The sequence below is a fragment of the Podarcis bocagei genome (assembly GCF_964188305.1).
Source record: "Podarcis bocagei genome assembly, chromosome: 6".
Classification (NCBI taxonomy): Eukaryota; Metazoa; Chordata; class Lepidosauria; order Squamata; family Lacertidae; genus Podarcis; species Podarcis bocagei.
In genome coordinates this window covers 93875931-93903075 of record NC_138130.1, presented here as the reverse complement: position 1 = coordinate 93903075, position 27145 = coordinate 93875931, and the positions used below count along the sequence as shown (strand labels likewise).

The window sequence follows — 27145 nt, the reverse complement described above, 5'->3', positions numbered from 1 at the left end:
ATTAAGTCTGACAACCAAGGTACCACTGTACATAAGATTGCAGCTTGAGTTAGGAAGGCCACTGTCTAAACTAGCCCACACCTGTTCGAAATCAATAAAGGCCTAGTTAATTTCCACAACACATGCTGTAACTTGTCTGGTGGCTATGAGTAAGTCGTTCATTCTATGTTTTTATTCCTACACATGACAAAAGGATCAGTTGACACCACATTCTGTGCCCTGCTTATGTGGTCCATCTGAATCATGAAGCCAGGACTCCAGGAAGGAAAGCTATCACTTCAAAACAAATAAACTGGTGTCTCTCGCATCACCCTGCCCGCAGTTTCATTTCCATCTAATTCCACCCATTTCCCCAGCAGTTCTTCCTCTGTTGTTTAAAGCTGCCATCCACGTGATGAATACTCCAACTGTTGCCTCCAGTGTTAGATTCGTTAGGCTAATTAGCCAGACATTTTCAAATTGTCATCTAAAGGACTTCTGGGTCAAGCACTTTACTTAAGTGGCAAGTGACATGGAAAACCTTCTGCATATCAACCAATTGCCAGGCGCATGTTCTGCTTGCTAAGGATATAGTGCCAACGAGAGGAACATCCTCTCCAAATTCTCCAGCTGCAATGCCAACAGGAAGGCAGGGGAACTACTGGCTTGTGGTTAGGATGAAGCCTGCAGTGGGTTCCGATCCGGATCATGGCCTCTCCTCCCTAGCAGACTGCAAATGGTGGAAGAGTTTGCTCTGCCTGGTACTTTCATCCCCTCAGTGCCACATGGAAGTTGACCTAGCTGGTTATGGGAGGCAGACAGAGAGATGGCTCTCTTTCTCCCATGGCAGATCTTCGTGGGAAGCTGTCTTATACAGAGTCAGGCCATTGGTCCATCTGACCAGCATCGGCTCCTCCAGGGTTCCAGGCAGGAGTCTCTTTCCCAGGCCTACTTGGAGATGTCAGGGATTGAACCTGGAATCTTCTGCACTCAAGGCAGATATTCTACCACTGAACCACAGCCCAGCTCAGAAAATGGAAAGTCTCTCTTCAACACACAACATGGAGGTCAAGCTTTTCCCCGCTGGGTGATGAAAGGAGTAGAGGGAGGGAGGGAGGGAGGGAGGGAGGGAGGGAGGGAGAAGTATGATGAAATGGTTAGAGTGTTGAATTAGGACCATGGAAAGCAAGCTTATGGATTATGTTGAATCAGCAAAGCTGACAGCTAAAATAAGAGAGTCTAACATTTTTTTTCCCTTGAAGAATGGAAGCTCTTTTTGGGTTGTTTGAAAAAATATCATAACACGAAGAATCCATGAGCAGGATTTGAATTACGATCAACAGAAATAATTAGAGACTATTATGTTATGATTATCATGTAAAAAGAGGGGAGCAATGGGGGAATCAGAAAAGCAGCATGGAAAATGGGATGGGAAGTTGGTAATATATATTTTTAAATATATGTGTGTGTGTGTGTGTGTGTGTTAGATTGTATGTGGAATTTCTGGAAATATAATTTTAAAAATTGGGGTTTCTGTCCCTCCACTTTCTCACACACGCGAGTGTTTCTTGTGATCTGCAATATATTATCGACATAATAATAGAGCATCTGTGGTGGATTTATTCTGCTTTATTAGTTGTTCTGTGGTGCTTTCCTAATCCCAACACATGATTGCTATCTGGAAGGGCTATAAACACAGAAACTCAGAACATTTGCAGAACTTCAGCAGGAAGTTATAGGACATGCACTGATTTCAAACGAAACGGTAGGACTGCTGCAAAAGTTTTGCTGGCAGAAATAGTATTGAAAGCACGTTTTGTGCATGATCACCCTCATAGCATTATGAGCACAGATTATCCTGAACACAGAATAAGAAAGGGTCCATGGGTTTCACAAAAGAATTTGGAACAAGACACTAAGATCAGATCATAGCAAGAATTCTCAGAGATGGAAACCAAAAGACTTACCTTCAGTCCAATATTAGATCAACATATCTTTGTCCGTATTATAAAGTGTAGAGAGGGAAGATCACAGCCAATAAACCTTTATTAATTAACTGGTACAAGTAGGATTGTCTAGCTTATTGTGGTGATGTGTGGTATTTTTATGCATTTATATATGCATATCTGGGTTCCCCAATGGACACAACAATGCCTTCATACACACACCCTAGTGCCCACCGGGGCCACATGTCACCCCCCCCCCCATTTTATATTATTTTTAATGAGGTGTTTGGGACTTCTTTTTATTGTGATTGTTTGAGAAGGGCTTATCCGTTTGGGGTGTGCTTCCTCCTTTTTTGTCTGGGTTTTCAAGTTTTTTTGTAGGGTATAGGTGTTTGTTTCTAGTTTTGGGAACGGGGTGTGTAAACATCACTAGAGCTTATCCTCTGCGAAGTAGGCGTTTTGCAGATAGGTGGGGTATCCTTGCTCAGAGGCGGAGCAAGGCGGGTGCGGTGGGTGTGGTCCGCCCCAGGTGCCATCCCTGAGGGGGGTGACATCACCACAAGTGCCCTCCCAGGATGCTCCCCGCTGCCGGCAGACCTCTCTGGGAAGCGCGGCAATGCCGACACACCCCCTTGCAGAGCCGTCTTTCCCATTGGTGTTAGTGGTTCGTTGCACCAGGGCGCCGGCCTCTCAGGGGCGCCCTAGTGAATAGGGTAGCCGTGCGGCTTTGCCGGCAGCCTCCCCTTTCCCTGCACGCCCGCCAGCTGCGCCCCACCAACTATATGGCTGGTGGGTGTGCAGCTTTCTTCCCAAGCCACTGCATCTGCTAAAGACAGCCCTGCTCCCGGTCGTTTTCCTCCTCCCGCTTCCTGGTGAAAGACACTGCGCAGCCTTCCTGGGCTGCCTTCTTGGGAGCCCCGATGCTGGAGAGCAAGTTTTCCTGCTTGATCGCCGCCGCCATGCCTGTGATGGCCTGGGATTCGGACTCGGATGCTGAACCTGAGGGATCCCAGCCTGCACAGGATTCCCCGCCTCCAGAACCAGCTGAGCCGGGGCTGGGGCCTGAGCCTGAAGGGTCCTCACCTGTGATGGATCCTCAGGTGCAGGCATCTCCTGAGTCTGCTCTGGCTCCTGAGGTGATGGAGGACCCATTGCCTGCAGGTGCTCCACTCTCAGTCCCGTCAGGGGAAGATGAGGTTGCCTCTGGGTCCTTTAACCCTCCAGCCTCTCCTGAGCTGCAGAGGCTCAGGGCAGAGAGGCGGAGGGAACTAAGTTCTCGCAGGAGGAGTGCTCGCCTTAAGGCCAGGAGGGGCGAGTCACCAGAGGATCGGGGCCGCCCTATGCCTCGGGGCAGATAAAAGCTGGCCAGCCCCAGTTCTAAATTGCGGGAGCAACATTGTTGGTTGCTAGTTCCTGCCTGAACCCTGTCCTGCTTTTCTGCCAGAGCTCCTGACCTGCCCTGGCTCCCTGCTTGCTTGCCTGTTCCTGACTTCATCCGGCTCACTGCCCTGCACCCAGCTCCAGCTACTACGGACTGCCTCCACGTTGCACCTTTGACCACGGACCAGACTTGGACCTCGCCGCTTGGGTAACCCACGAGACCAGCACAACGCTGGGGATCGGGGCGGTGGGGGAGGCAGAGAACATTTCCCACTGCCCCCTCCCTTGTTTTGGAGTTGCCGGGGGGGGGGGTGCCAGAGAGATCCTTGCACCACGGCACTAGATATGCTTAAGACGGCCCTGCCCCCTTGGGACGTGTGCCGACGGCGCTAGCTCTGCCTCTACCCGTCCCTATGGGTGCCGTGTGGCACTGCCCGCCCCGCCCCTATGGGTGGTTCACCACGCCCCTGGCACACCTCCCCAGGTGCCCAAGAGGCTTCCTCCGCCACTGCCCTTGCTGTATGTATTATGATAAAGGGGTTCAAAATTTGAGGCAACAGAAAATAATCAGTTCTAGATCATACTGATTCTACAAACATAGAACATAGTATATGCTCTCTATGTTAATACTGCAACCCAGAACATATCCTTATTGCATGTGAATGTGGAGATGAAATAAATGTTCTCCCTTACCTTCAGTATGCACAGCAGAGACGTAAGTCCAGTTGTATCTCTTAACTATGTCCACCATCGCCCGAGCCTGTTGTGCATCCGAGGGCACCACTCTCATGAAGTACTTGAACAAGGTCTTGTCACTTAAGTCCATGCTGGTTGCCGAGTAAGCAATCTGAGGTATGTTGAAGAGCTGCAACAAGTTTTGGACCTGGATGGCCACAGAACTGGACCCAGGCCCGATGACGCCGACGATGGGCTTTTTGGAGCGGAAGGAAGATGTCGAGCCATCCACACACTTCATCAGCCCTTCTTCCTCTTCCGCCGAGATGAGAGAATCCCGTATGAACTCGATGCTTTGCTCGAGAGCAACCGCCGAGTGCCAGCACGAGTCTCTGATCTCGCAACCTAACGTTATGTTTGGCAACAAGGTCTGGTTCTGGTTAATCCTGTCAAGCGTATGGAGCATCGCTTCCACTCGCTGAATGCCATACTGCTCCCTCACCTCTCCGCACTTCCGCTCATGGACTTTGTCAACAGATGGCTGGTGATGCACAGAGAACAGAGCCCCAATGATGATGTCGCCGGGCATGTAGGCAACCACTCTCCTCTCATTGGACTGTGCAGAAACCAAAAGACCAAAGTTCCCACAGGCATCTTCCTTCAATAACAAGACTGCAAGGAACGGCAGAAGGAGCATTTTAGGAAATGGTTTAAGCCAGTATAGGAAACATGGTGGGACCACAAGGTGAGAGCGTTTTTAAGCAGCAATGACGACGTCTTTTGAAGGAATCAAAGCAATTGAGCCGGCGGTCAACTGGTGTTTCCAAGCATGTTCTATAAGATGGCCAACATCTCCTCTGTTGATAACGAAGGATACAATCATAGTCTTCTCAGCCTTTAAGAGAAAATGGAGTGGTTAAAAAAAAAATAGAGCACGCATTTCTAGAATATTTTCAAACTAGAAAACCCATCAATATTTTAGACCAGTGTTTCCCAAACTTGTGTTTCCAGCTGTTTTTGGACTACAATTCCCATCACCCCTGACCGCTGGTCCTGCTAGCTAGGGATAATGGAAGTTGTAGTCCAAAAACAGCTGGAGACCCAAATTTGGGAAACATTGTTTCAGACTAAAGCAGGGATGGCCCTCCAGATGTTGCTGGAACAAAACATCTGTCATCTCATGCTGACTGAGGGTGACTGGAGTTGGAATTACATCTGGAGGGCTACAGGTTCCTTATCACTGGACTAAAGCAACATTTGAAGTGAATGGAGAAACTTTAAGGAAGCTAAAAGAATTTCTAGAAGACTAATAAAGAAAATTATAGGGGTTCTATACATCACTGAATCTATTACCAGATTACACATCAGGTAAAAAATCTGATGATCACTACAATTATTGTTAAAATTTATTTCCTACCTTTCACCTTAAGGGAGGTTACAACAATTATTTTTTTAAAAAAACAACAACAGTATTGCATAATATTAAAAAATAGTTGAAACAATTTAAAATTACAGAAGTAAGGTGGTCCCTAAAAAGATACATTTTGTATATTTCATATCATTTCCCCACATGCTAAAAGGGTTTCCAGGAAGAGATCTATCTATCTATCTATCTATCTATCTATCTATCTATCTATCTGTATCTCAACAATAAATCACAGTAAGAGCATATATAAGATAAGACCAAGGGCACCATCTGGGGGGCAGGGATGAGGTGATGAGTTGCCCCCCAAATTTTCAAGGAGGGGGCTGGACCCCCTCAATAATAATCCACAATGGCATGTGCACGCCATGTGACATGCTCATGTCACTCGCAGATGCATGAAAACAGCATGAAACCAAATGCAGACTCCAGCTCCAAATTAAACCTGTAGCAGCAAACAGAAATTACCAGTATGCCTCAGCCCTCTTCAAAACGTGGGGCAAATCGTCACTTGCTGCCCATGCAGTGAAGTAGTGAAGAATTCGCAAGGATGTCCCCATTATAGAAGCTCCCTGCAGCTTGTTGGAATCTGGAGGACGGGATCACTCCAGCCCTGCTCTGCAATGAAGCTCTCTGTCGTTCAGGTTAGCTAAGCCCACTTTAATTACAACGCAATCTGTTTTCTTCTATTGCAGCGCTTAACTGCTCATTGTATGCCTCTAAAGGCAATTCAGTCTCCTCTGCAAATGCCTATGCATTTAAAGTGCCTTCCCTAAATTAATAGCCTTCTGTAATGCTTTGTCCCCGAACAGAATTTTCTCTTCCTACACATTTTCAAAGGGGCGAAGCCTCCATTAGTCTCGACTGAAAACCCCATCACCATCATTATCCTATAAATGAACCTGTTTATTATTTATCATTTATTGAAATGACTGCCCTGTCATTCAACAATTTGATGATCCCAGTGTACAGAAACTAGGCAAGAAGTATTATTAATCATCATCATCATCATTATTATTACAGTGGTACCTCGGGTTAAGTACTTAATTCGTTCCGGAGGTCCGTTCGTAACCTGAAACTGTTCTTAACCTGAAGCACCACTTTAGCTAATGGGGCCTCCTGCTGCTGCTGCGCCACCAGAGCACAATTTCAGTTCTCATCCTGAAGCAAAGTTCTTAACCTGAAGCACTATTTCTGGGTTAGCGGAGTCTGTAACCTGAAGTGAATGTAACCTGAAGCATATGTAACCCAAGGTACCACTGTATTATTATTGCTGCTGCTGCTGCTGCTGCTGCTACTACAAATGTAGGGAGCAGTCCAAACCCACAATCTGCTGGGATGAAGGTGTTAGGATCCAGAAGATCTCTGGATCATCCGGCCGATACTAACATAAGCCCAGCTCAGCTGGAGATATGCCAGTGTAACTCCTTCATCCCAGCTCAACTGGGTCTCATTCCAGGGGAGTGGTGAGGTGACTTCAGCTTGGTTACATGGCCTGGCAACCCAGCAGTACATACCCTAGCAAAAAGGGCTGTTTAAGTCAAAATTTCCCCTCTGCAGGCTTAAGCAAGCTCTGCTGGCAGCAGCCCATCTCCTGAGCAGTGTTTGGAATAGAGATAATTTTGGCTCGCTTAGTTTAAGGCAGTGTAAGTTCTGCTGGTTTTCCATACTTAGCATTCCTCTGCCAAAACAGCAGATTTGCAATAACCACTTGGCAATTCACACTTCTGATCAGTCCCCAGCAGATGGTAGATTATTCATTACCCCTAACCCTACCCTACACTACAGAGAAGCCCTCCCATTTGTGCACAAGCAAATATGGTACATTGTCCCACAATGCATTGCGCACCGACCACCATTTTTATAGGGTCAGCGACCTCATCTTTTGCCTTACATTTGTGAGGCAAGTATTGCTTTGAGATATGGGCTCAAAGCAATTCCCAAAAAGAGGACTTGCTCCTGAAACATGGAAGGCCTGGTCTGTATTGGGAAGATGCACCCAAGTCTACTGTTTCAATTTTTGTGCTGATTTAATGGGATTGTTTTATTATATATATATATTAATTGCAGGTGCATATATTTTAATGGGATTGTTGTACTGTGCATCTTAATTATGGGTGCTCATATTTTAATGTCTGCATCATACTTTGTAAACCACTTGGAAACCTGTTTTGGCATTAAGCAGTGTTATAAATGGATATAATAATAAAATGATAATGATAATAATAAATTGCCACCCCTTGTATCTGCCAGGAAATCTAATCCTACCCACTTCCAGGGCTTCGTAATTGAAAACTAAACAAAATAACAATTGGTGCTCGATTTGTTTCTGTTTCCCCCTTTTGCCTGAAGTAGTTCAATATTCTCATTTTATCCTTGCTCATCCTTTTTCTTACAAATGTTGTCTGTGTTGCTTAATTAATGTGCATTTGGAACTCCATTTGGCAGATGGGTGGTATGCAGATTTCACAAAGAAATAAATGCATACATGTTTCCCTGCCTCCTTTGTGCCCGTACTTTAATGCGCACTAATAATAACACATGATTCATGTTACTAAGATATTATCTAACAGCGAATCTGTTGTGGGAGGGGAGGGGAGAAAAGGAGAAGTCAGCTGTACAGGCGGTTATAGTTCCGAAAAGGGAGCCATCCTGCCCGAAAATTCCCCTTGTGAGCAGCATATTCTTGGCTGATGTCTGGTTTTGGTGTGGGAAAGCGGCTCAGGACAGCTCCCAACACAAAGTCTGTATAAAAGTATTGATCATTCTGTGCTGACAATTTCAGAAAACACTTGTTTCTATTTGCAACACACAACTGTGCCAGATGGTCATTGCAGAAACAACTCTTTACAAATTGGTGCCTGAATATAAATTTTTATTTTCCTCTTCCCTGCCTGCCCCCTTTCCCTTGTGCGCCGTTTTTATATTATGAGCCTGTGGCTAGGGGCTGTCTTGTTTTAATTGCATGTAAGACGATTTGAGAGCCTTTTTGGCTGAAGAGTGGGGTAAAGGTCCAGTCGCAGATATTTCTGGGGTTGTGGTGCTCATCTTGCTTTACTGGCCAAGGGAGCCAGCGTACAGCTTCCGGGTCATGTGGCCAGCATGACTAAGCCGCTTCTGGCGAACCAGAGCAGTGCATGGAAATGCCATTTACCTTCCCGCCAGAGCGGTACCTATTTATCTACTTGCACTTTGATGTGCTTTTGAACTGCTAGGTTGGCAGGAGCAGGGACCAAGCAATGGGAGCTCACCCCGTTGTGGGGATTCAAACCGCCGACCTTCTGATAGGCAAGTCCTAGGCTCTGTGGTTTAGACCCCAGCGCCACCCACGTCCCAAAGAGTGGGGTACACACCCTTTAAATAAATAAAGAAGCAAGCAAACTGTGTGTGCAATTAAGTTTTCCAGTTGCATTTGTAGAGGAGTGTGTGAGATAGCACACCTCAGACTTTTTAGTTTAGAGAAAAGGTGAGTTTCTCCCTCCCTTAGAACACAAGTACTTGAGGACATCAGATGACGGTTGAACGTTTGAAGAATTAAGACAGATAAAAGAAAGTACTTTTTTACACAGCACATAGTCAAACTATGGAACTCTCTCCCCCAGAAGGAGCGATGGCTACCAACTTGGATGGCTTTAAAAGAGAGATTAGACATATTCATGGAGGATAAGGCCATTGACGTCTATTAGCCGTGATGGCTATGGCCTACCTCCGCATTTGTAGGCAACAATGCTTCTGAATACCAGTTGCTGTAAACCATGGGAGGGGAGAGGCCTCTTGTGCGCATGGTCTGCTCCCTGGTTTCCCATAGGGGCATCTGGTTCACCACTGTGAGAACAGGATGCTGGACTAGATGATAATAATTTAGTATTTATATCCCGCCCTTCTGGCTGGGTTCCCCCAGCCACTCTGGGCGGCTCCCAACAGAATAATAAAAACAGGCCACAACATCAACCATGAAAAACCTCCCTAAACAGGGCTGCCTTCAGATGTCTTCTAAAAGTCAGAGAGTTGTTCATTTCCTTGACATCTGGTGGGAGGGTATTCCACATGGCAGGTGCCACTACCGAGAAGGCCCTCTGCCTGGTTCCCTGTGACCTCACTTCTCGCAGCGAGGGAACCGCCAGAAGACCCTTGGAGCTGGACCTCAGTGTCCGGGCAGAACGATGGGGGTGGAGACGCTCCTTCAGGTATACTGGACCGAGGCCATTTAGGGCTTTAAAGGTCAGCACCAACACTTTGAATTGTGCTTGGAAACGTACCATTGGCCTGATCCAGGTATTCCTATGTTACGTTCTTAGTGTGCTGCATATCTACACTATAGCTGTACCTATCTAACTATATGGAAACATTGCCATAGATCCATTAAGCTCAGTACTGCTGACACTGACTCCCAATAGCTCTCTCGGGTTGCAGGCAGGAGTCTTTCCCTAGCCCTACTTGGAGATGCTAAGAACTGCACTTGGGGCCTTTTGAATGCAAAGTCTGTGCTCTACCAGGCTTTCAAGCACTCAGCCACTCTGCAAAGGGCTTTATTTTATAAACAGGGTCTTACCGCGTTCTGTCTAGGGATACAGCTCTGCATTTCTATATACTGGACTCGAAACGAACACAGTTAACCATCCAATGCATTTCAAATCATAGGTTATTGTAACGGCACCCACTAGTGGTTCCACCTGATAAAAGCCTTTCTTCTTTTTTCCATTATGCTTCACTCTCAAGTTCCCTATTACTCATCCCTAGGCTCATTTAGGGAACTCTTGAAAAGAGAGAGAGTAAGGAGGGGAGCAAATAGGATTTCTTTTCTTCCCATTAGACAAATGAGAACTTTAGTGGCTATAGTCTAGTAGCTTTCCAAATGAAACGCTCTCTTAGGATAGCGGTAATCTCCAAAATTTACAGCAAAGGATAGGGTCGCATTGCCTTCTAGGCAAATTTAGGGAGCTGCCTGCCACTAGTAGGTGCGGCCAGAGCCAAAAGTGGAAGGAGCAAATAATAATAATAATAATAATAATAATACATTTGCACAGTTGATTAGTTTCTACACACAGTCACACTCCCCTCTCTCTCTCTCTCCTCCATTTAGCCAAGCAAGTGGCATTATCAGGGGCCAATGACATTCCAGCCAAGCAAAAACACTCAAGGATGGTGCAAAACATGACCAATAAGCAGTGTTATTTTTCTATAAAGAGAGGTGCCAGAGCTAAGCAGATGGATAGCACAGTTGGTTAGAGCATGGTGCAGATAATACCAAGATTGCAGGTTCGATCCCCATAAGGGACAGCTGCATAGCCCTGCATTGCAGGGGTTGGACTAGATGACCCTCAGGTTCCCTTCCAGCCCGCGGCGTAGCGTGGGTTGTCAGCACCCGGGGCAAGGCAAGTAATTTGCGTCCCCTAACCTGGGGCAAGGCAAGTAATTTACGCCCCCGCCTCAGGTGATCTGAGGCGAGTTGCTGCTGGCGCTGCCACCCAAACGACGCCACTTGCCCGGAGGAGGAGGAGGGCAGAGAGGCGAGGAAAATGCAATATGGCCCAGAAGCAGCAGCGGCGGCGGAGGGGCTGTGAGGAGGGGCTGCCTGGCGCGCCCTCCACGGCCCTGACGCGTGGGGGCCGCGGCGAGTGCTGAGAGCCGCTGCCAGCTCGTCGGTTCCCCGAGACATGGGGCTCTGCTACAGCCTGCGCCCGAGGCTCTTCGGCGACTCCGGAGGCAACGAGCGTGCCCCCCCAGATGTTGCGCCCGGTGCGGCTGGCCCCCCTTGCACCCCCCACGCTACGCCACTGCTTCCAGCTCCATAATTCTTTTATTCTAACTCACCATGAACCCTTGTCTTGTTCCCTTATAATGGCAATGGCGCCCACCTGAAAGATGCCGGAAATGAGTTCAAGCAATTGGGGGGGGGCTGACTTTGAGAAAGGGGTGACTTTGAGAAAGGGGCTGTGCCTTGGGGGAGAGTCGAGAGGGCCAGGCAAAGGCACTTTGAGGGCCAAATTTGGCCCCCAGGCTTGAAGTCCTTAACCCCTGCCTTGCAGCGTCACTCTGTGGCAAGTTGCATGAAATGGCAAGTAACATTGAATCCAACGTAGGTGAGTGTTTTGGGGGATTGGTGTTCCAGCATACAGCTCCACAGAAGCCCACAGTCCAACATAGAACATCAATGGGCAACCACACTGATACACATCTCCCAAAGCTAACAACTAATATCCCTACAGGTAGGTAGCCGTGTTGGTCTGCCATAATCAAAACAAAATTAAAAAAAATTCCTACCAGTAGCACCTTAGAGACAGACTAAATTTGTTATTTGTATGAGCTTTCATGTGCATGCACACTTCTTCAGATACACTGAAGCAGAAGTCACCAGACCCTTATACACTGGTACCTCGGGTTAAGAACTTAATTCGTTCCGGAGGTCTGTTCTTAACCTGAAACTGTTCTTAACCTGAAGCACCACTTTAGCTAACAGGGCCTCCTGCTGCCTCCACGCCACCGGAGCACCATTTCTGTTCTCATCCTGAAGCAAAGTTCTTAACCCGAAGTACTGTTTCTGGGTTAGCGGAGTCTGTAACCTGAAACGTCTGTAATCTGAAGCGTATGTAACCCAAGTTACCAATGTAAATAGTGAGAGGGTGGGGAGGGGTATTACTCAGAAGGGTGGTGATTGGCTGATAGGTGTGGTAAACCTGTTGACGACTGTTAACAACTGCAATTGGTCTTACATGAAAAAGCAAGGGGTGAGATGGCTAAAAATAGCTTTATCATGTATAATGAGATGAGAATCCATTGTCTCTATTCAGACCAGGTCTCTCCATGGTTTTAAGTTTGGTAATAAGTTGCAATTCAGCAACTTCTCTTTCCAGTCTGTTGCAACTTATTACTGAGCTTAAAACCATAGATCAAGCAACCATACTGAGGAAAACTTCATCAGAACTGTGCAACCGATCAAAGCATGTGAATATCATCATGCTACTTTGCCTGGTTGCTAAGCAACATCTCCACCCATCTCCTTCAGGGCTGTGGGTTCGAGTCTCACATTGAGTAAAAGGATTCCTTCATTGCAGGCGGTTGGACTGGATTGTCCTTGTGGTCGTTTCCAACTCTACAATTCTGTGATACTGTGACTATTGTTTTAATCCATCTATCAGTCTAATTATTGTCTCCCCAAACAGCTCACATTAATTTAAACAAAGAGAGGCCAGAATCTTCATCAGGCTCACAAACATAAACGCAGCCAGGAAGTGGAAGGAAAAGACAGAGTCGAGAGAACAGTTCTTTAAGGTCAGAATAAAGTGGTAAGTCATAAAAGGGCATTTATAACCACTCTGGCTCAGGCTGGTTTTTCTTTTTGTAAAAACCTAAATTGGGGGGGGGGGGTCTCCATTTTTGAGTACTGGTTCTTGATGCTTGAGTGTAAACAACTGCAAAACTGTGAACTTTGAGCCTTTCAAACAGCACAGGAGCCTAGCATGTCAGAACGTGACAAGCCAAAGTAACTGGGAAGTTGCGCTGTGATGCTGATATCCTGAGCTGTGCAGCACAGTCACAGCTGTACAGATGTCTAATACATTGATGAAGAAGATAGTTTTATTAAATTTATATCCCACCCTTCCACCCAAAGGAGAGCAAACATGCCACTGCTAACACAATACAATTAAAAATAAAATACCAACATATTTAAAAACATTTACAAACAATCACATGCTCACACAGCTAATAATTTCAAGGTTACAGCCATAAGATGACTGGGTAAAAAGGAATGTTAATAAAGAAGGGGGCAGACACACCTCACCAGAGAGGATGTTCCATAAATGGTGAACTGAGAAGGCTCATGAAGGATGTGCCAACCCAGCACTGCTATTCCTATATTTTCCCTTACATTCAGAATTACAGAAATCCTGTGAAACTAATTCATTTTAATGTCTTTCCTCCTCTATCTCTAGATGTTATGGATGGCTAATGGGACTTTATTATTAAACTGATGTAAAAAATATTTTATCACCCTTCTTGCCTTGTTTCTAAAATACACTCATACCAGAGCTCTGATTAACCTAAAAGTAGAGCAGCTACTGAGAGCCCAGCTCACATGCACGCTAAGAGCATCCTGTCTTGGGACAATGGAAAATAAATGGGGAGGCAAATGGATAGAAAATGTGGCGGTATATATAAGTTTTTTGCTTTCTATGTCTTTTACAAGAGGTAATGGTGAGCAGGAGCAACCTACACATAGGGCTAAACCATTAACAAGTACCTATTAAGGCCTAGAGAGCTGGTTAGGAATGTACAGCCAGGCTCAGGTTACCGGTGTTGGCCAGAGGAGGACTCTGATCGAGATAATGCACCAGTCACCCCAAGACTAAGCCATTGCTGAGACAACATCTTCCAAAGCTCAGCTAACAGGGCCCATGGGGAGCTGGCCAGGGTCCTGATTTGCCTTGCCCTGCAGTATTAATTACCATTTCCCTTGTGTTTCTCCAAGGCACAGTATAGGATAGGTAGATGGAAAGAAGATCCCTAGACCCAAAGGACAAATAGATATAAATGTAATGTCTTCTGCTGGCTGTAGATACTTTTTGCACCCAAAATGGATGGCCAAATCCCATCCACCTATCTTTCCCTTATCCACGTCCTAAAGCAATTGCTTCAAGTTGCTTCATAGTAAGGCCTGCCTCATCCCCACACAGACCCTACCTCGCACAACAAAAGTAAAGGCATGTTAAACATTAAACTGTAAATCAGATAGGATTCCCCGCCACCACCACCTTTGAGTTGACCCAGAGATGCTGTTTAAGGCTTTTGCCAGCCTGATCTGGTCTTTGATGAGTTGCAAATGCTGCAGCTCTAAAACTCCACAGCTGCTCAGCACTGAACTCACACTTTAATGGGCTTTAGATTAGACCTTTTAAAGACCAGCCATATGACAGTACTGAAAAGGGAATGGGAGATGTATCATACACTACTGTGTTGTTACACTGATAAATTGAGAAAGGAAAATAAAACCAGCAAAGGGAGCATCAGAATATTTATTGAGGGCCGTAAATGTTCAGATGCAGGTGGTTAACTCATGCTACTAACTATGCTTGTATTCCACTGTCCACATTCATTCCCAGGCTCTGCTATCTTTATATTTTTGCCTTATCTCCATTCTCACATATTTTTGTAGCCAGAGTTGACAAACACCTTAGTATAAAACTGCCTGCTGAGACCTCTATAAAGGTTTGAGACAGATCATTATTGCTCCTAGTTAAACATTATTATAGGCCTAATATAACAGCTAGACTTTCCCATTCCAGTCCAAAAATGCTTACCCAACAATCTGCAATATCTCAAGGCAACATGATCGTGGAAGAAGCACAGATATGGGAAGTGTCACATCAAGCCAACTAGGAAAACGAATATGTTGGATATTTTGGGTGTCAGCACTTTTGTTGTAAAAACAAAAATGTTGTAATAGGAATGGAGTCAGGTGAGATCACCTTTCCCCTAGGTTTTATGAACCAAGAGCTAAAGATGCTTCTTCATAGATTTCTGCAATGTAGATGGTTTGACTTGATGACCCTTGGGGTCCCTTCCAACTCTACAATTTAATGGACACCAATGTCTAGATGATGTTCTCTTAAATCAGCATTTACAGCTGGTGTCTTCTAGTTATAAAACACCCTTCCACCTAACTGGGTGGATGCTGAAGGCAAATAATTATGGTGGCTGGAACATAATTAGTGAAGGAGATACGCATTGGAGAGTTATTGAGATGGCTGGGAAGGATTGGCTTTGGAAGGGGAAGGCTACTAATAAAGGCTGTTTCCTTGAGAGTTGGCAAGACTAATGCTGCTTTGAAGACTGACACTGCCGGGCTGCCTACATCAACTCAGCATGTACATTTGTAAATAAACAGATACTAGATATATATATATACATATACCACCACCCATAATTCTCTGGCACTCTCTTTTCAAAAGCAAATGGACTCTTCTAAATTCTAACAGATCAAGGAAGTAAGTGAGCATGAAAAGATACACTTAAAACAGCAAGACAGCAAGAAGATGAAACACGTGCTCAAGAGACCAAAAGATGCTTGAGTCGACCAAAACAAATGGGAATTAAACCAGCAAGACGCCTACTGCCTACCCACATCAACCTCCCAACAATGCTTCACTTCTTTAGAATTACGTACATTCTGCTTAAATACTTGGGAGGCTCATACATCTGTGCCAATAATAACTGTGTCACCAGGCAGCTTTGCCTTATTTACTTTGCTAAGGGATTTCTACCGCTGCCACCTCCCAGATAGCATCAAGTAGCTCATAAGGTTGATTCGGTTATAAAGAGAGCCGGCCGTGCCACTGTCGTTATTGTGAGAGCCAAGACAGAATTCCAGCAGCTAGTGTGTAAGTCTCAGATCGGCTTTTCTCCCCAGAGGCCTTTGGAACACAATAGCCCATGTATAGAAAGAGGTCTCTGCAAAATGGAAACCCCACACTGGCAGTTCCAAATAGAACGGGGTGCATTTATTACTAACTGCCAGATGCCAAGTAATCAGACAGCATTGATAACCTGTTGGGTGGCCAATGAAACTCCCTCTTGAGTGATTATTGCTCATTACTTTGGTGCAGGGCGGTAGTCCCCAACAGTGGACATGCAGCCTTCTGTTGTGTTCCTTGTTCAGTGGATCAGTTACGTTTCTGCAAAATTTAACCTAATGTCGTTTTGTTTTCCCCATTCTAAGATGGTTTAAAGGCTCCACTGCAGTACAGATGCTCCTTATTGGGCACACCAGTGTTTGGGGCTCTGGCACCAACTGCCTATTAGCCACAGAACCTCCTATGCAAGTAAGCCATGTGACTTCCATATAAAGCCCTAAAGAACTCTGCACCAGGTTACCTGAAAAGCCATCTTTCCCTTCACTGTCCAATAAGGGCATTAAAATCAGCAAATGGAACCTAGTTAGTTTTGCCGCAGCCTGATGAGTATCAGCTCGTGGTAACAGAGAGGCAGGCTTTTTCACTGGAAGCACCCATGTTGTGGAATGCTCTCCATACCAAAATACAAGCAGCCCCCTTGGTGTTGGAATTCTGTCGGCTTTTGGAGACGCACCTGTTTGCCCAAACTTGAATTGGACAAACCCTGAGTGTGAATTTCCTGATCTAATGATCTGAATTAATCTTTCAGCTGTTTGAATCGTTATGCTTCTTGGTGGGCTTGGATTATTATATATTTTAATAATGGGTGTGTTTTTCATATTTTGATGGAACTGTTTTATTGTATGTTTTAATTTAATGCGTGGGTTTTTCATAATTGATTTCACACTTGTAAACCACTTAGAAGCCATTTTGGCACGCAATCGGTATATACATTAATAAATAACAAAGCAATGGGTTCTATGCCCTTCCTCATGCTGTTACTTTGACTGCAGTTATCTATCGGTAGGTTACATCCAGCAAGTTACTCCTTGGAAATACATTTACAGCAACCTGGGGATAAATGCAGAAGTAATCCTGGCACAGCAGTTGACATGTACAATCTAATGTGAGTGCATTTCAGCTGAGCATTTCCGAGCAAGACAATTTTGCTGAGCCTGATGTTTTTCATCAATAAAATTGGAAATAATAATAACTGCCCCCCATGATGCTGTAGATTATTACCTTCACTGAACACACAGTGCAAAGTTATGCTCCAACTAAAATAGATTAGTGATTCCTAACCTAGAAGTTTAAAAATCCAGCGTAGAAGAATCCAGAAGGGTACTTTTAGAGGTGGTGGGTCTGAAAGATCCATGTTACCTAATCTGGAAAAAACACCATGCTTGAGTTTGAAAATTAAACCTACTCTGCTCTCATATGTGCAGTCCAATTGTGGAATGTGGAAGCAGGTAGCATTTGTTGGCTACCATATTCTGCATGCCACAAAGAGTATGATCACCAGCAGTTAACAAAGATCACTTGCCCCTTAATTGCCTTAAACTAATTTTTCAAAATATCCCCAATGCAGGCTTTATTAGTGGGGCGTCTAGTTCATGTTTGCAACTGTAAGGATAGTGTTGAAGATCTGTGGGCAGTGTGTGTGTGTGTGTGCAGTTGTGTGTGTGTGTGTGTGTGTGTGTGTGTGTTGGTTCTGAAGTAATTATCATGGAGTGCAAAGGCTTGAGCAGATGAACGCAACAACAGAGTCATTAAAGACCACAAGGACCGACAAAACCCATTCCAAAGGGATCTTGAGTAGCCTACTGAAACCTGCTAGCATCTGAAGACCTGGAACCCAGGGGTCACTGGGGTGAGCCAGTACAATGCATCCCTTTATGTCCTCGCAGCCCAGGAGAAAGACATGCCACAGGTTCAGTCGATTTCCCCAGAAAGATGCGGCTAATCTTCTGAAGCCCACGGGCTAAATTTAAATGCCGTCTTTACTTATCCAGGCGCACGCTACTCAAATCTCCCTTTCCCCCTCGCTCCGGTTTTTTTCGCCCAGCCGCTTGTGGGAGCTCTCCGTGGTACTGAACATTCGACAATGGCTCAGCCCGCGACCGAGGCCAGCTCCTCGCTTGATAGGCGATGAACGAAAAGGAACAGAGGCTGGCATTTAAATAATCAAGGAGTGGGGGGTTAAGGCATCCATGACAACCCCTATATGCCAAAGTGGGGGGGGGAGGGAGGGGGAGAGTTGCTAACGAAGCGGAGGCTCTCTTTTGCTTTTTTTTTTGTCATTCTATACATTGTGCAGATTTGTTATAGAACCTATATCATTTCTGCCTTTCTCATCTAAACCGCACCATCGAGGCTGATTTGCGTTGGCTCGGCGTTCCGAGAGCCTTCTGACAGCGCGCAAAGTAAGGGAGAATAGCAAACCCCACACCCGCAACCCCCGTCACACAGAAAGAAATCTGAAGCGCGAAACGCTAACCAGAGCTTTGCTCCCCAAGGTCACGGGAAGAGGTCCGTGGCAGAGGGCACCGAGGGGGGAGTGTCTCTGTGGGGAGAGACCCCCCTTCCACACCGCCATCCCTTTCTCTCAGGCTTATTTCAGCAGCAGCATCCGCTACTGCTTAAAAAAAAAGAATCATAACCCGGACACCCCCCCCCCAATGCACCCCTTGTCGTTTCCAATGCAAACCAGGACGGGATGCCAAGCCACCTTCTGAGTCCCAGTAGCAACTTCGAATTAACTGGATTTGCCCCTTAGATGAGCCTGCATTTCCTACCTGGCATTGGCAGCCTCAAGGAAGGCGAGCATGCAAGATGGGCATTTTCCCCTCCCCATCTCCCGCAATAAACACATATATACAGGTTGCATCCCTGCTGCGACCCGTTCAGGCTCACCTTTAGGATGCTTTAGGCAGAACCACCTCTCCTCCCAAAACACACACACACACCTCCTCCCATCTCTATTACCTTACCCCGTTCCAGAATCCCAGACACAGCCTGGCGTGAAGTGTCAGGTCCAGACAAGGATGGCTCAGGAGAGAGAGAGCAGAGACGATGCTTCAGCCGGGATGCAGAATTCCTTCACTGCCAGGCAGAGGGAGAAGCGATGCTCTGGAGCTTCGGGAGGTCTTGCCTCCCCTCCCTGGCAAGAGCAACTGGCCTTTCTTTTTTTTTCCTCTGGTGGCAAAGAGACAAACGGCTGGAAAGGAGGAGAGGAGGAGATCCGCCTCCTCCCCTCGCCGCTTCCCTGCCTAGGGAATCAGATCTCGGATCCCTGGCCGATACCGACGCCAGACCTTCCCTTCGCCCGTCGCCGCCTCCTGCTCGCCAGGTGATGGAGAGAGAAAGGAGGAGCGGCGCTCGGCCACCTTCGCTGGGTTCTTGCCCGGCGCGCGCGGAGAGTCGAGGCTCCGAAAGCCCAGCAAAGCGCGCTTGCCTTCTCCTTCTCCTCCTTCGCCTTCTCCTGGCGCCTCTCTCCGCTTCCGCCCCTCCTCTCCAGCACGCAACACGCGGCTCTCGCCACTTGGTCGAGTCCCGGAATCGTCCCTGTTCCTTAACAGGAGATAAAGGCAGGGGGCGATCAGCGGTGAGTGGCCCTCCTAAGGGCAGTCGTCCTGGACTGAAGGAGCCCCAGAGAAAGCCAAATGGGTCAGACCAAGTAAAATCCTTGGCCCATCTAGCTCAGGAAGAACTTTCTGACGGTAAGAGGTGTTCCACAGTGGAATGGACTCCCTCGGAAGGTCCTTCCTTAGAACTGAGATGAGATGCGTCTTATCTCCATCAGGGTGGCCATCTGTCATGTATGATTTAGCTGAGATTCCTGCATCGCAGGAAGTTGGATTAGATGATCCTTGGCGTCCCTTCTAGCTCTGCAGTTCTATGGTTCTATGACCTGGTGGCTGCTCTCAGGGGTTGCAGACAAAAGGTCTCTCCCAGCCATACCTGGAGATGACAGGGATTGAACCTGGGACCTTCTGCATGAAAAGCATATGTCCCTGCCACTCAGCTACTGCTCAATCCAGGCATTGGCTGGTTTCACTACATTAAAGTCTGGCCAGGTCACTAAAGCAGCCTTAATTTTCAGTACTTTGAAATGGAAACAAAGGGTCTTTTTCTCTCTAGATTAGATGGGGAGCAATGGCCTGATGTGAAGCTCAGGTCATCAGGTTACCATAGGTGGTATGTACAAGGAAGACTCTTTGTACATGCAGAGAGACTTTCTATAAGCAAGGCTGGGAGAAATCCATCTCAGGGGGGAAGTGCAAGTGTTGCAGACAGAAAGTGCCAGGTCCAAACCCTGACATCTACAACTGGAAAGACTGGCTGGCAGGTGATGAGAAAGACGTCTGCCTAGAATCCTGAACAGCAGCTGTCAATCAAGGTGGACCATATCCAGATGGGTGGACACACAATATTAGGACAGGTGGACAGATCGTCTGGCCCAATTTTCCTAAGAAAACAGGGCCCAGCTCACTGTACTGTGACAGATTTCTCCCAACTTTTGTGAATCTTTAAATATGTAACAATAATAATGTTAATCTTGCTGAGCATGTTTCAGAGACATGGGAAACATCCATACTGTTGGTTAAATCCAGATTGTGGGAGGGGAAAGGCAATGATGGAAGAGAACATCATGTGGACAATGAAGGCTCCTGAAGCTTGCTGTCCATGTTAAGCAACAGTATGAACGAGCCCATTATCTCTGTGCTCCATACAACAATTCAATAAGGTGAGATGTTGTTGTCCTCTTCTTCCTGCTGCATCTGGGGGCTAAGCAATGGGGGCTGCTTTATGTCTCTGTCTGCTGAGCTGATGCAGTGGCGAGATCTGAACTTGGGACTTGGCAAACCACACTTGCTACACCACACCAGCCTTTAGCTTTTTGGCAGATTGCTTTCCACAGCACACTCAGTACCCACAAATACCAGGCTTTTGGAAACAAATGCAGGCTTACAACAACCCAACAGCTGTAATTTTGACTCTGTAGTGGACAGACGGGTCAGAGTGTTTCTGTTTAGTGTTAACGATTTGGGGGAAAGCAGCATAAAATATCCTCTTTTCTCCTTCATCTCATTTCCAACCCATCCTTAGAAAACCTTGCTTACCTCCAGGGTAACTGAGGATAAGTAAGATCATACAGTTTGTTGGAAGCGAGCCAAAAAGAAACCAGTAAGTGTCCAATCCCTTGCTAAATGATGACACGTTCCACTTACTAATCTCCCCAAAATCATCCCACGGCATTCAGGTCACTAGAAGAGAATAGGTGCACATATCAGGAGCACATTCTGGGGGGGGGGAGCTCCTGGCTTAGTGGTAACTACCTGTTTTGCATGGGGGGGGGGAGTTCTGGGAAGGGCTGGTGAAGACTGGAACTCTGGGGGGCCACTGTCAGTCAATGCCAACAGTACTGAGCTAGATGCATCAGTGGTCTAACTTGGCACCCGAAAGCTTCCTATATTCCTATGAACAGTTGTAAAAAATTAACACTGTGTTTATTTTTTAATTCACTGGAACCGTTTATATCACATGTTTCCATCTGAAAAGGCACCCAGTGCAGCTGTCTATAATCAGCTGGACAATAAAACCATAATAAAATATCCATATTAACGCAGATGCAGACAAAGGCAGAGAAGAACCACAATTAAAACAATGTCGGCTGGGTCTGAAAAAGCTGAAAGGGTACTGACAATACGGAAGGGATTCAGCCCTTGACTCCTTGAGGTAGAAAAACCTTTGAGCCCTGCCACTCCGGGAGTGTGCGCTCTCTCTCTCTCTCCTTCCCTCCCTCTCTCTCATACACACAAAAAATCTTGATAGCTAAACCACCCACACCACCACCACTGAAATTCACATGCCCTTTCCCAGTTGCTTCCACCCACTTTTTGAAACCGAACATAAGAACATAAGAAGAGCTTGCTGGATCAGCCCAGTGGTCCTAGTCTCCCTTCTTGTGGTTTCCAACAACTGGTATTTAGAATTCCCCAACATTTGTTTCATGTATGTCATTTCCTCAGAAAACAGAGGTGATTTGTCAGCATTAAAGCCCATTTCTTTTTCATTTTTTTTAGTGGCTCCTACCAAATGTGTGAAGGCAGCAGGGAGAGCACTCCCTAAGTGGTTTTACCAAATAACTTGTCTCCTCCGGCACATAGGCAATAATGATGATGTTCTCTGTGATCTTGACCCAGTGTTAAGTGTGGGGGTCTTCAGATCCTCTTAGCTAAGAGACCCTTTCTTTACAGCGAATAGACTACAAAATATATAAAATCAGCACAGATATTCAGATCTCTCTCCTTCCTGGCTAACCAACTGATGCTGCCTGAAATGGGAGGTCAATTTCCACTTAGCCTTTTACAAGTCCTGTATCTTTGGGGTCACAGCATCTGTAGATGGAATCACAGAATCACAGAACTACAAAGTTGGAAGGGATCCCAAGGGGCAAGTCCAACCCCTTGCCATGCATAAATCTCAACCAAAGCATCCATGCCAGATGGCCATCCAACCTCTGCTTGAAAACCTCCAAGGAAGGAGAGTCCACAACCCCACAAGGGAGACTTGTCAAACAGCTCTTGCTGTCAGAAAGTATTTCCTGATGTTTAGTCGGAATGTCCTTTCTAGTGCCTAGAAACCATTGGTTTGGGTCTCCAGAGCAGGAAAAAAATGAGCTTGCTCCATCTTCCAGGTGAAAGTCCTTGAGATGCTGCATATGTAGACTGCTATCATAGCTCCTCTCAGTCTCCTCTTTACAGGCTAAACATCCCCAGCTCCTTCAACCTTTCCTCACAAGGCTTGGTTTCCAGACCCCTGATCATCTTGGTTGCCCTCCTCTGCACACTTTCCAGCTTGTCAATACCCTTCTTAGATTGTGTTGTCTGAACTGGACACAGTGCTCCGAGCGTGGCCTGACCAAGGCAGAATAGAGTGGCACTATGACTTCCCTTGATCTGGACACCATACTTCCATTGATTATGCTCAGGTCTAGTGATCAGATGCTGATGAACAAGATATTCATGGTAACCTTTTAGGGCAGAGCTTTCCAAACTTTTCATGTTGGTGACACACTTTTTAGACATGCATCATTTCACGGCACAGTAATTCAGTTTTACAAGCAAACCAGAGGTTAAACTATTCCCTTTCCAGCCCCGGGAGGGGCACGGGGAGCATTCGCGTGACACACTAACAGTTTGGAAAGTTCTGTCTTGGGGCCATTATTTTACGGGAGTGCCCAGCCTCTAAATAGAGAAGGGCCACAGTTCTTTCCATTTAACAGGGGATACAGCAGTGCCTCTGGAGTAGAACAGTTCAGTGGGGAAGCAGATAGCAAGTACTGTATAAATAGATTGTAAGAGCAACACTTAGACAGTGTCAAACAAGGCAGAGCAATGGTGTAATGGAGAGCCCATGGAATAGCAGCAAAACACAAGCTTTCCCATGTAGAAGATCTTAATCTCCATTCCTAGTAGTACCTCCTGCTCAAATGTTCTCCAAGAGAAGGCCAGGAAACCTGTAGCCCTCCAGATGACACTGAGTTGCAGCTCCCACCACCCATGACTGTTAAGCATGGGCTGATGGGAATTGAGAGCATGGCTGGGATAAAACCTCTGCTTGAAACTTTGAAGGAGCATGCTGGACATTGGGCTTGCAAGCAGCAGGTGACAGCAGCCAGGCTCAGAGACGGCAACTGCAATCCTTTTCACACTTACCTGGAAGGAAGTCTCATTTAATAGGAGTAGATATGCATAGACTTGAACAATGAGGTTCAAGTTCCAGGCCACATCAGTGGCTTAGGGTGGGTTGCCAGCGCCCGGGGCCACACAGAGGGGTGGGTGGGAGGAAAACGGACAGAGTATGCATGTGCATTCAACGGCCTAACAGCATCCACATCACCCAGGAAAATGCAGCCGCAGAGATAAGAAAAGAAGTCGTTCTGTTGTCTAGAGAGGACATTTCCTGGTTTGCACAGAGAAGCTGTTTTCAATGGAGCCCAGCGATGGAAGCACACAGCTGTATTGAGGCAGCACTGGATGTTGAAATTTTGCAATCCCTAACAATTTTGCGCCCAGGGCAACTGTCCCTGTGGCTCCCCTCTATGCCACTGGCCCTTTATGCTGATAAAGCTAATAGAGCACAATATTGTCTATACTAGCTGACATCAGCTGCCCAAGATTTCAAGCAGGCCGTCTTTCTGAGTCTTACCTGGAGATGTTAGGGATTGAACCTTCAAGCTGGGACCTGTGGCCAATCGAAGGATGTGCTCTATGCCTCAGCTACTTAACCCCTTGCAATGTAAATGCTTGAGACTGACAGGAAGCTGCCTATGCCAGACAATTGGTCCAGTTAACTCAGTGCTGACTAGCCACTAGCTAGCTGTGCCTTTTCAGGGTTTTGGATGGGAATCTGCACAGCCTTCCAGGAGATGCAACAGCCATTTGTAGGCAAAGCCTGGGCTTTACCACAAGTCCCAACTCTCCCATTAGCATTCTTTCAATGGCCACAGGATTTCATGTGCAGTATGTCAGGACTGTTATGAAAAGCCACCCTTCTGCTTCCTATTTTCATGCACAAATCCCAGTCTGGCTGGCTTTCCTTTTCAGGACCATTACATTCTTTTTATGCATTTAACATATGCAATAAAAATCAACATTTCAGACAGCATTTTTGAGCATTTCATGCCCACACTTTCTGCACTCCCTTTAAAATAACCCAGCAAGACAGGTCAGCCTTATTATCAGCCCTGCAATGCACACTGAAGGGTCTCCTGAAGCGGGATGAGCTTGAGAAGATGCATTTTGCATGAGGATCTCTGGGGAATTCCTGGTAAAGGCGAATTGGGGGCTTCAAAAAGTCGCACCCACAGCAGACATTTAAGGTGATCACATACCACTTTAAGCAGTTATGCAAGTGTTTACAGTTTGCAAAGGGTGCTGGGAGGTGTTAGGAGGGTCTTCACAAGCTGCAGTTCCCAGAATTCTTTGGGGGAAGCCAAGACTGTTAAAGCAGTATAAGAGAGTTTTGAATGTAGAGTATGGATGTCCACCTTCCAGTTCAGGTGCACAATTGAGCCTCAGCTACAAGACCCGCTCTCCTGGCAAAGAGATCCACCATCTCTCAATTACAGTGTTATGACATATGACAAAAGGTATCCAGTTCAGGAAGCCTTTTGTTTCAGCTAACCTGTAAATTTTAACCCCATGCCTAAACTTCAGCTGCTACAAGTTGCCTTGTATATTTTGTGTGAGTGTGGTGTGTTGAATTTTAATTGGGCTGCCTCCAGTGCCCATCATCCTCAACACAGACCCATTGAGATGAAAGGACATGACAAACTTAACCCCAGCATTCCAATGGATCTAGAGACACCCCAATGCAGTTCTGGCTTTTCATGGTTGTGTCAGCCATCAGAAGGGCAGGAAAAAATATATAGAATAAATTTCATCTTAGAATGGAGAGAGAGAGAGAGAGAGAGAGAGAGAGAGAGAGAGAGAGAGAGACTAAGGGCTTAGTGAACATTAATTCTGATCTACTTGCACAAACCTTAAGCGGAGGTTAGATTATATCTAGTTCTCACTGAGCATCATTTATACTCTTTTGTTTGTCAATGGTTATAGGAGAAATTCCGTGCTGCATTCACCCTGATTTGCCTGCCAGGTCCTTATACCGCCTTCCCACCCGTCATTCTATCTCATACTTTCCTCATCACTTTCCTAACCGCAAAAGCCCTGTTCATTTCTCCTCCCTAAGCGGATGATTTGTCTCTCTAGGGCGACTGAGCCCTTTCATAGCACAAATCTCAGTCGTTTAGATCCCTCCCCGCAAAACCCAGCGATAAGTCTGTGCGTGGAGGCACTTCCCATCGCCAAGGGTTGTAGGGGGCGTCATCCTCTGCAATTTTGCCCTCCGGGGGTGGCGCACCCTGGCGCCCGGACACTCGCACGTGCGCTCGCTTTGTCCGTCTGCACGATTGCGAAGCAGCGGCGTTGAGGAGGGGGAGGGGGCGTCTTTTGTCAGGAAGCTTCTCCAACAACAAACAACAACAACGGAAAGAGGGGGATTTCTCTTTGGCAGCAAGCTATTACATTAAAAAAAATCTCCTCCTTTTAAGTAACAGCTGATCTGGCATTTAACTGGGAATTGGGGCTCTGCCCGCATTACACCGCTCCCCCCCCCGCCCCACTCACCAGCACCACCGCGATGCATTTGCAGCGAGAGAGGATTAGGCGAAGAAGCAGCACATCCATTTTAGAGAATTAACATACTTTAGAGAAGGCGGGGGCGATTCCTAGCATTGTTTATTCACACACGCACACACATATACATTAGATTTCCCTCCCCCTCCCAGCACACATACACAAAGGCACACTTCCCTGCTGCGAACAGGGGGTGACCCACATCTCATCAAGCCCACCTTCCAGAGAAGCCAGTAGCCCCATTCATTTAAAAGCGAGAAGGGAGATCTCGAAGATTGGACACCTTAGGGGGGTCCTCAACCTTGCCAGGAACGACCCTGGCGGCTGTCAGGTCAAGGTGACTTTCTCAAACTTGCAGAGGTAGAGGGGTTCCCTCCCCGCGGTGGGGGGCGGGGCGGGGCGGACGGAGGGGGAACTAGACACCTGGTATTACACACACACACACTCCCCTGTCCTCTTGACACCCATCTTTTCGCGCAGCGCGCTCTCCATCGCAAACGCGGGAGGCGGTGGATGCAGCTTACCTGTCCGGAGGTGGGAGGGCGGATCGTGGCGTGTGGGGGAGGGGAGGGGAGGGGTATCCCTCTGGCCTCACCAGAAGTCCGATCTGCGCTCCCTTAGCAGCCCGGTCGCGTTCCCCACGCGCAGAGAGACCCTCCCTGCTCTTCACATCTTTGCAACCCCGCACGGTCTCCTGCAGCAGGGAGGCAAGCAGAGCCGGGCAGCAACAGCCTCCGCCTCGCCCCACTGCAGAAGCCGCTAAGCGAGCGCGTGTGTGCGCCTCGCACGTGTTTCCTCCGGCCGGCGATGGTGGCGGCGCGCAGCTGGGAGTCCAGGCGGCCGCTTCCACCGGCGAGCCATCAGTCTCTGGCATCTGCCTCAGGACGGCTTATGATTCTTGGGAGCGCAGGACGAGGGTGACGCTGCGCCCCCTCGCGGCCAGGCCGGGGCGTCTCTCGCTCAGGTTTGCCCCAGCTGCGCACCTCCTTGCTTGGACAGGGCGGAAAGGCAGGTGAGAAATATAAGACACATATAGAAAGGAGACGCCGCCTCGCCTTACATCTTCAGCGCTGGGGACTCCTAGGAAGCGACCTGGACGAGACAGGTTAACCTAGATGTGAGAGCGCAGGCGGATATATTTAGCCAAGG

The 27145-nt window shown here is 47.0% G+C and overlaps 1 protein-coding gene across 4 annotated transcripts in view; it reads right to left on the bottom strand.

Moving 5' to 3' along the window:
• Nucleotides 1–26887, bottom strand: part of GRM5 (glutamate metabotropic receptor 5) — a 346127-nt gene extending 319240 nt beyond the window's left edge. Inside the window, exons 1-2 of one of the 4 annotated variants that reach the window (XR_014008886.1) lie at nucleotides 18785–19309; nucleotides 3999–4875 (exon numbers count right to left, since the gene is read on the bottom strand). Coding sequence is in view for 3 of the 4 variants with exons in the window: in XM_081197312.1 (XP_081053438.1) it covers nucleotides 3999–4677 (679 nt within the window). In the remaining variant the exon portion in view is untranslated. Of the gene's footprint in view, nucleotides 1–3998; nucleotides 4876–18784; nucleotides 19312–26520 lie in introns of those variants that run through there. The other 3 variants (XM_081197312.1, XM_081197314.1, XM_081197313.1) reach the window with 3 other exon arrangements.
• Between the last annotated feature and the right edge of the window lie 258 nt (nucleotides 26888–27145).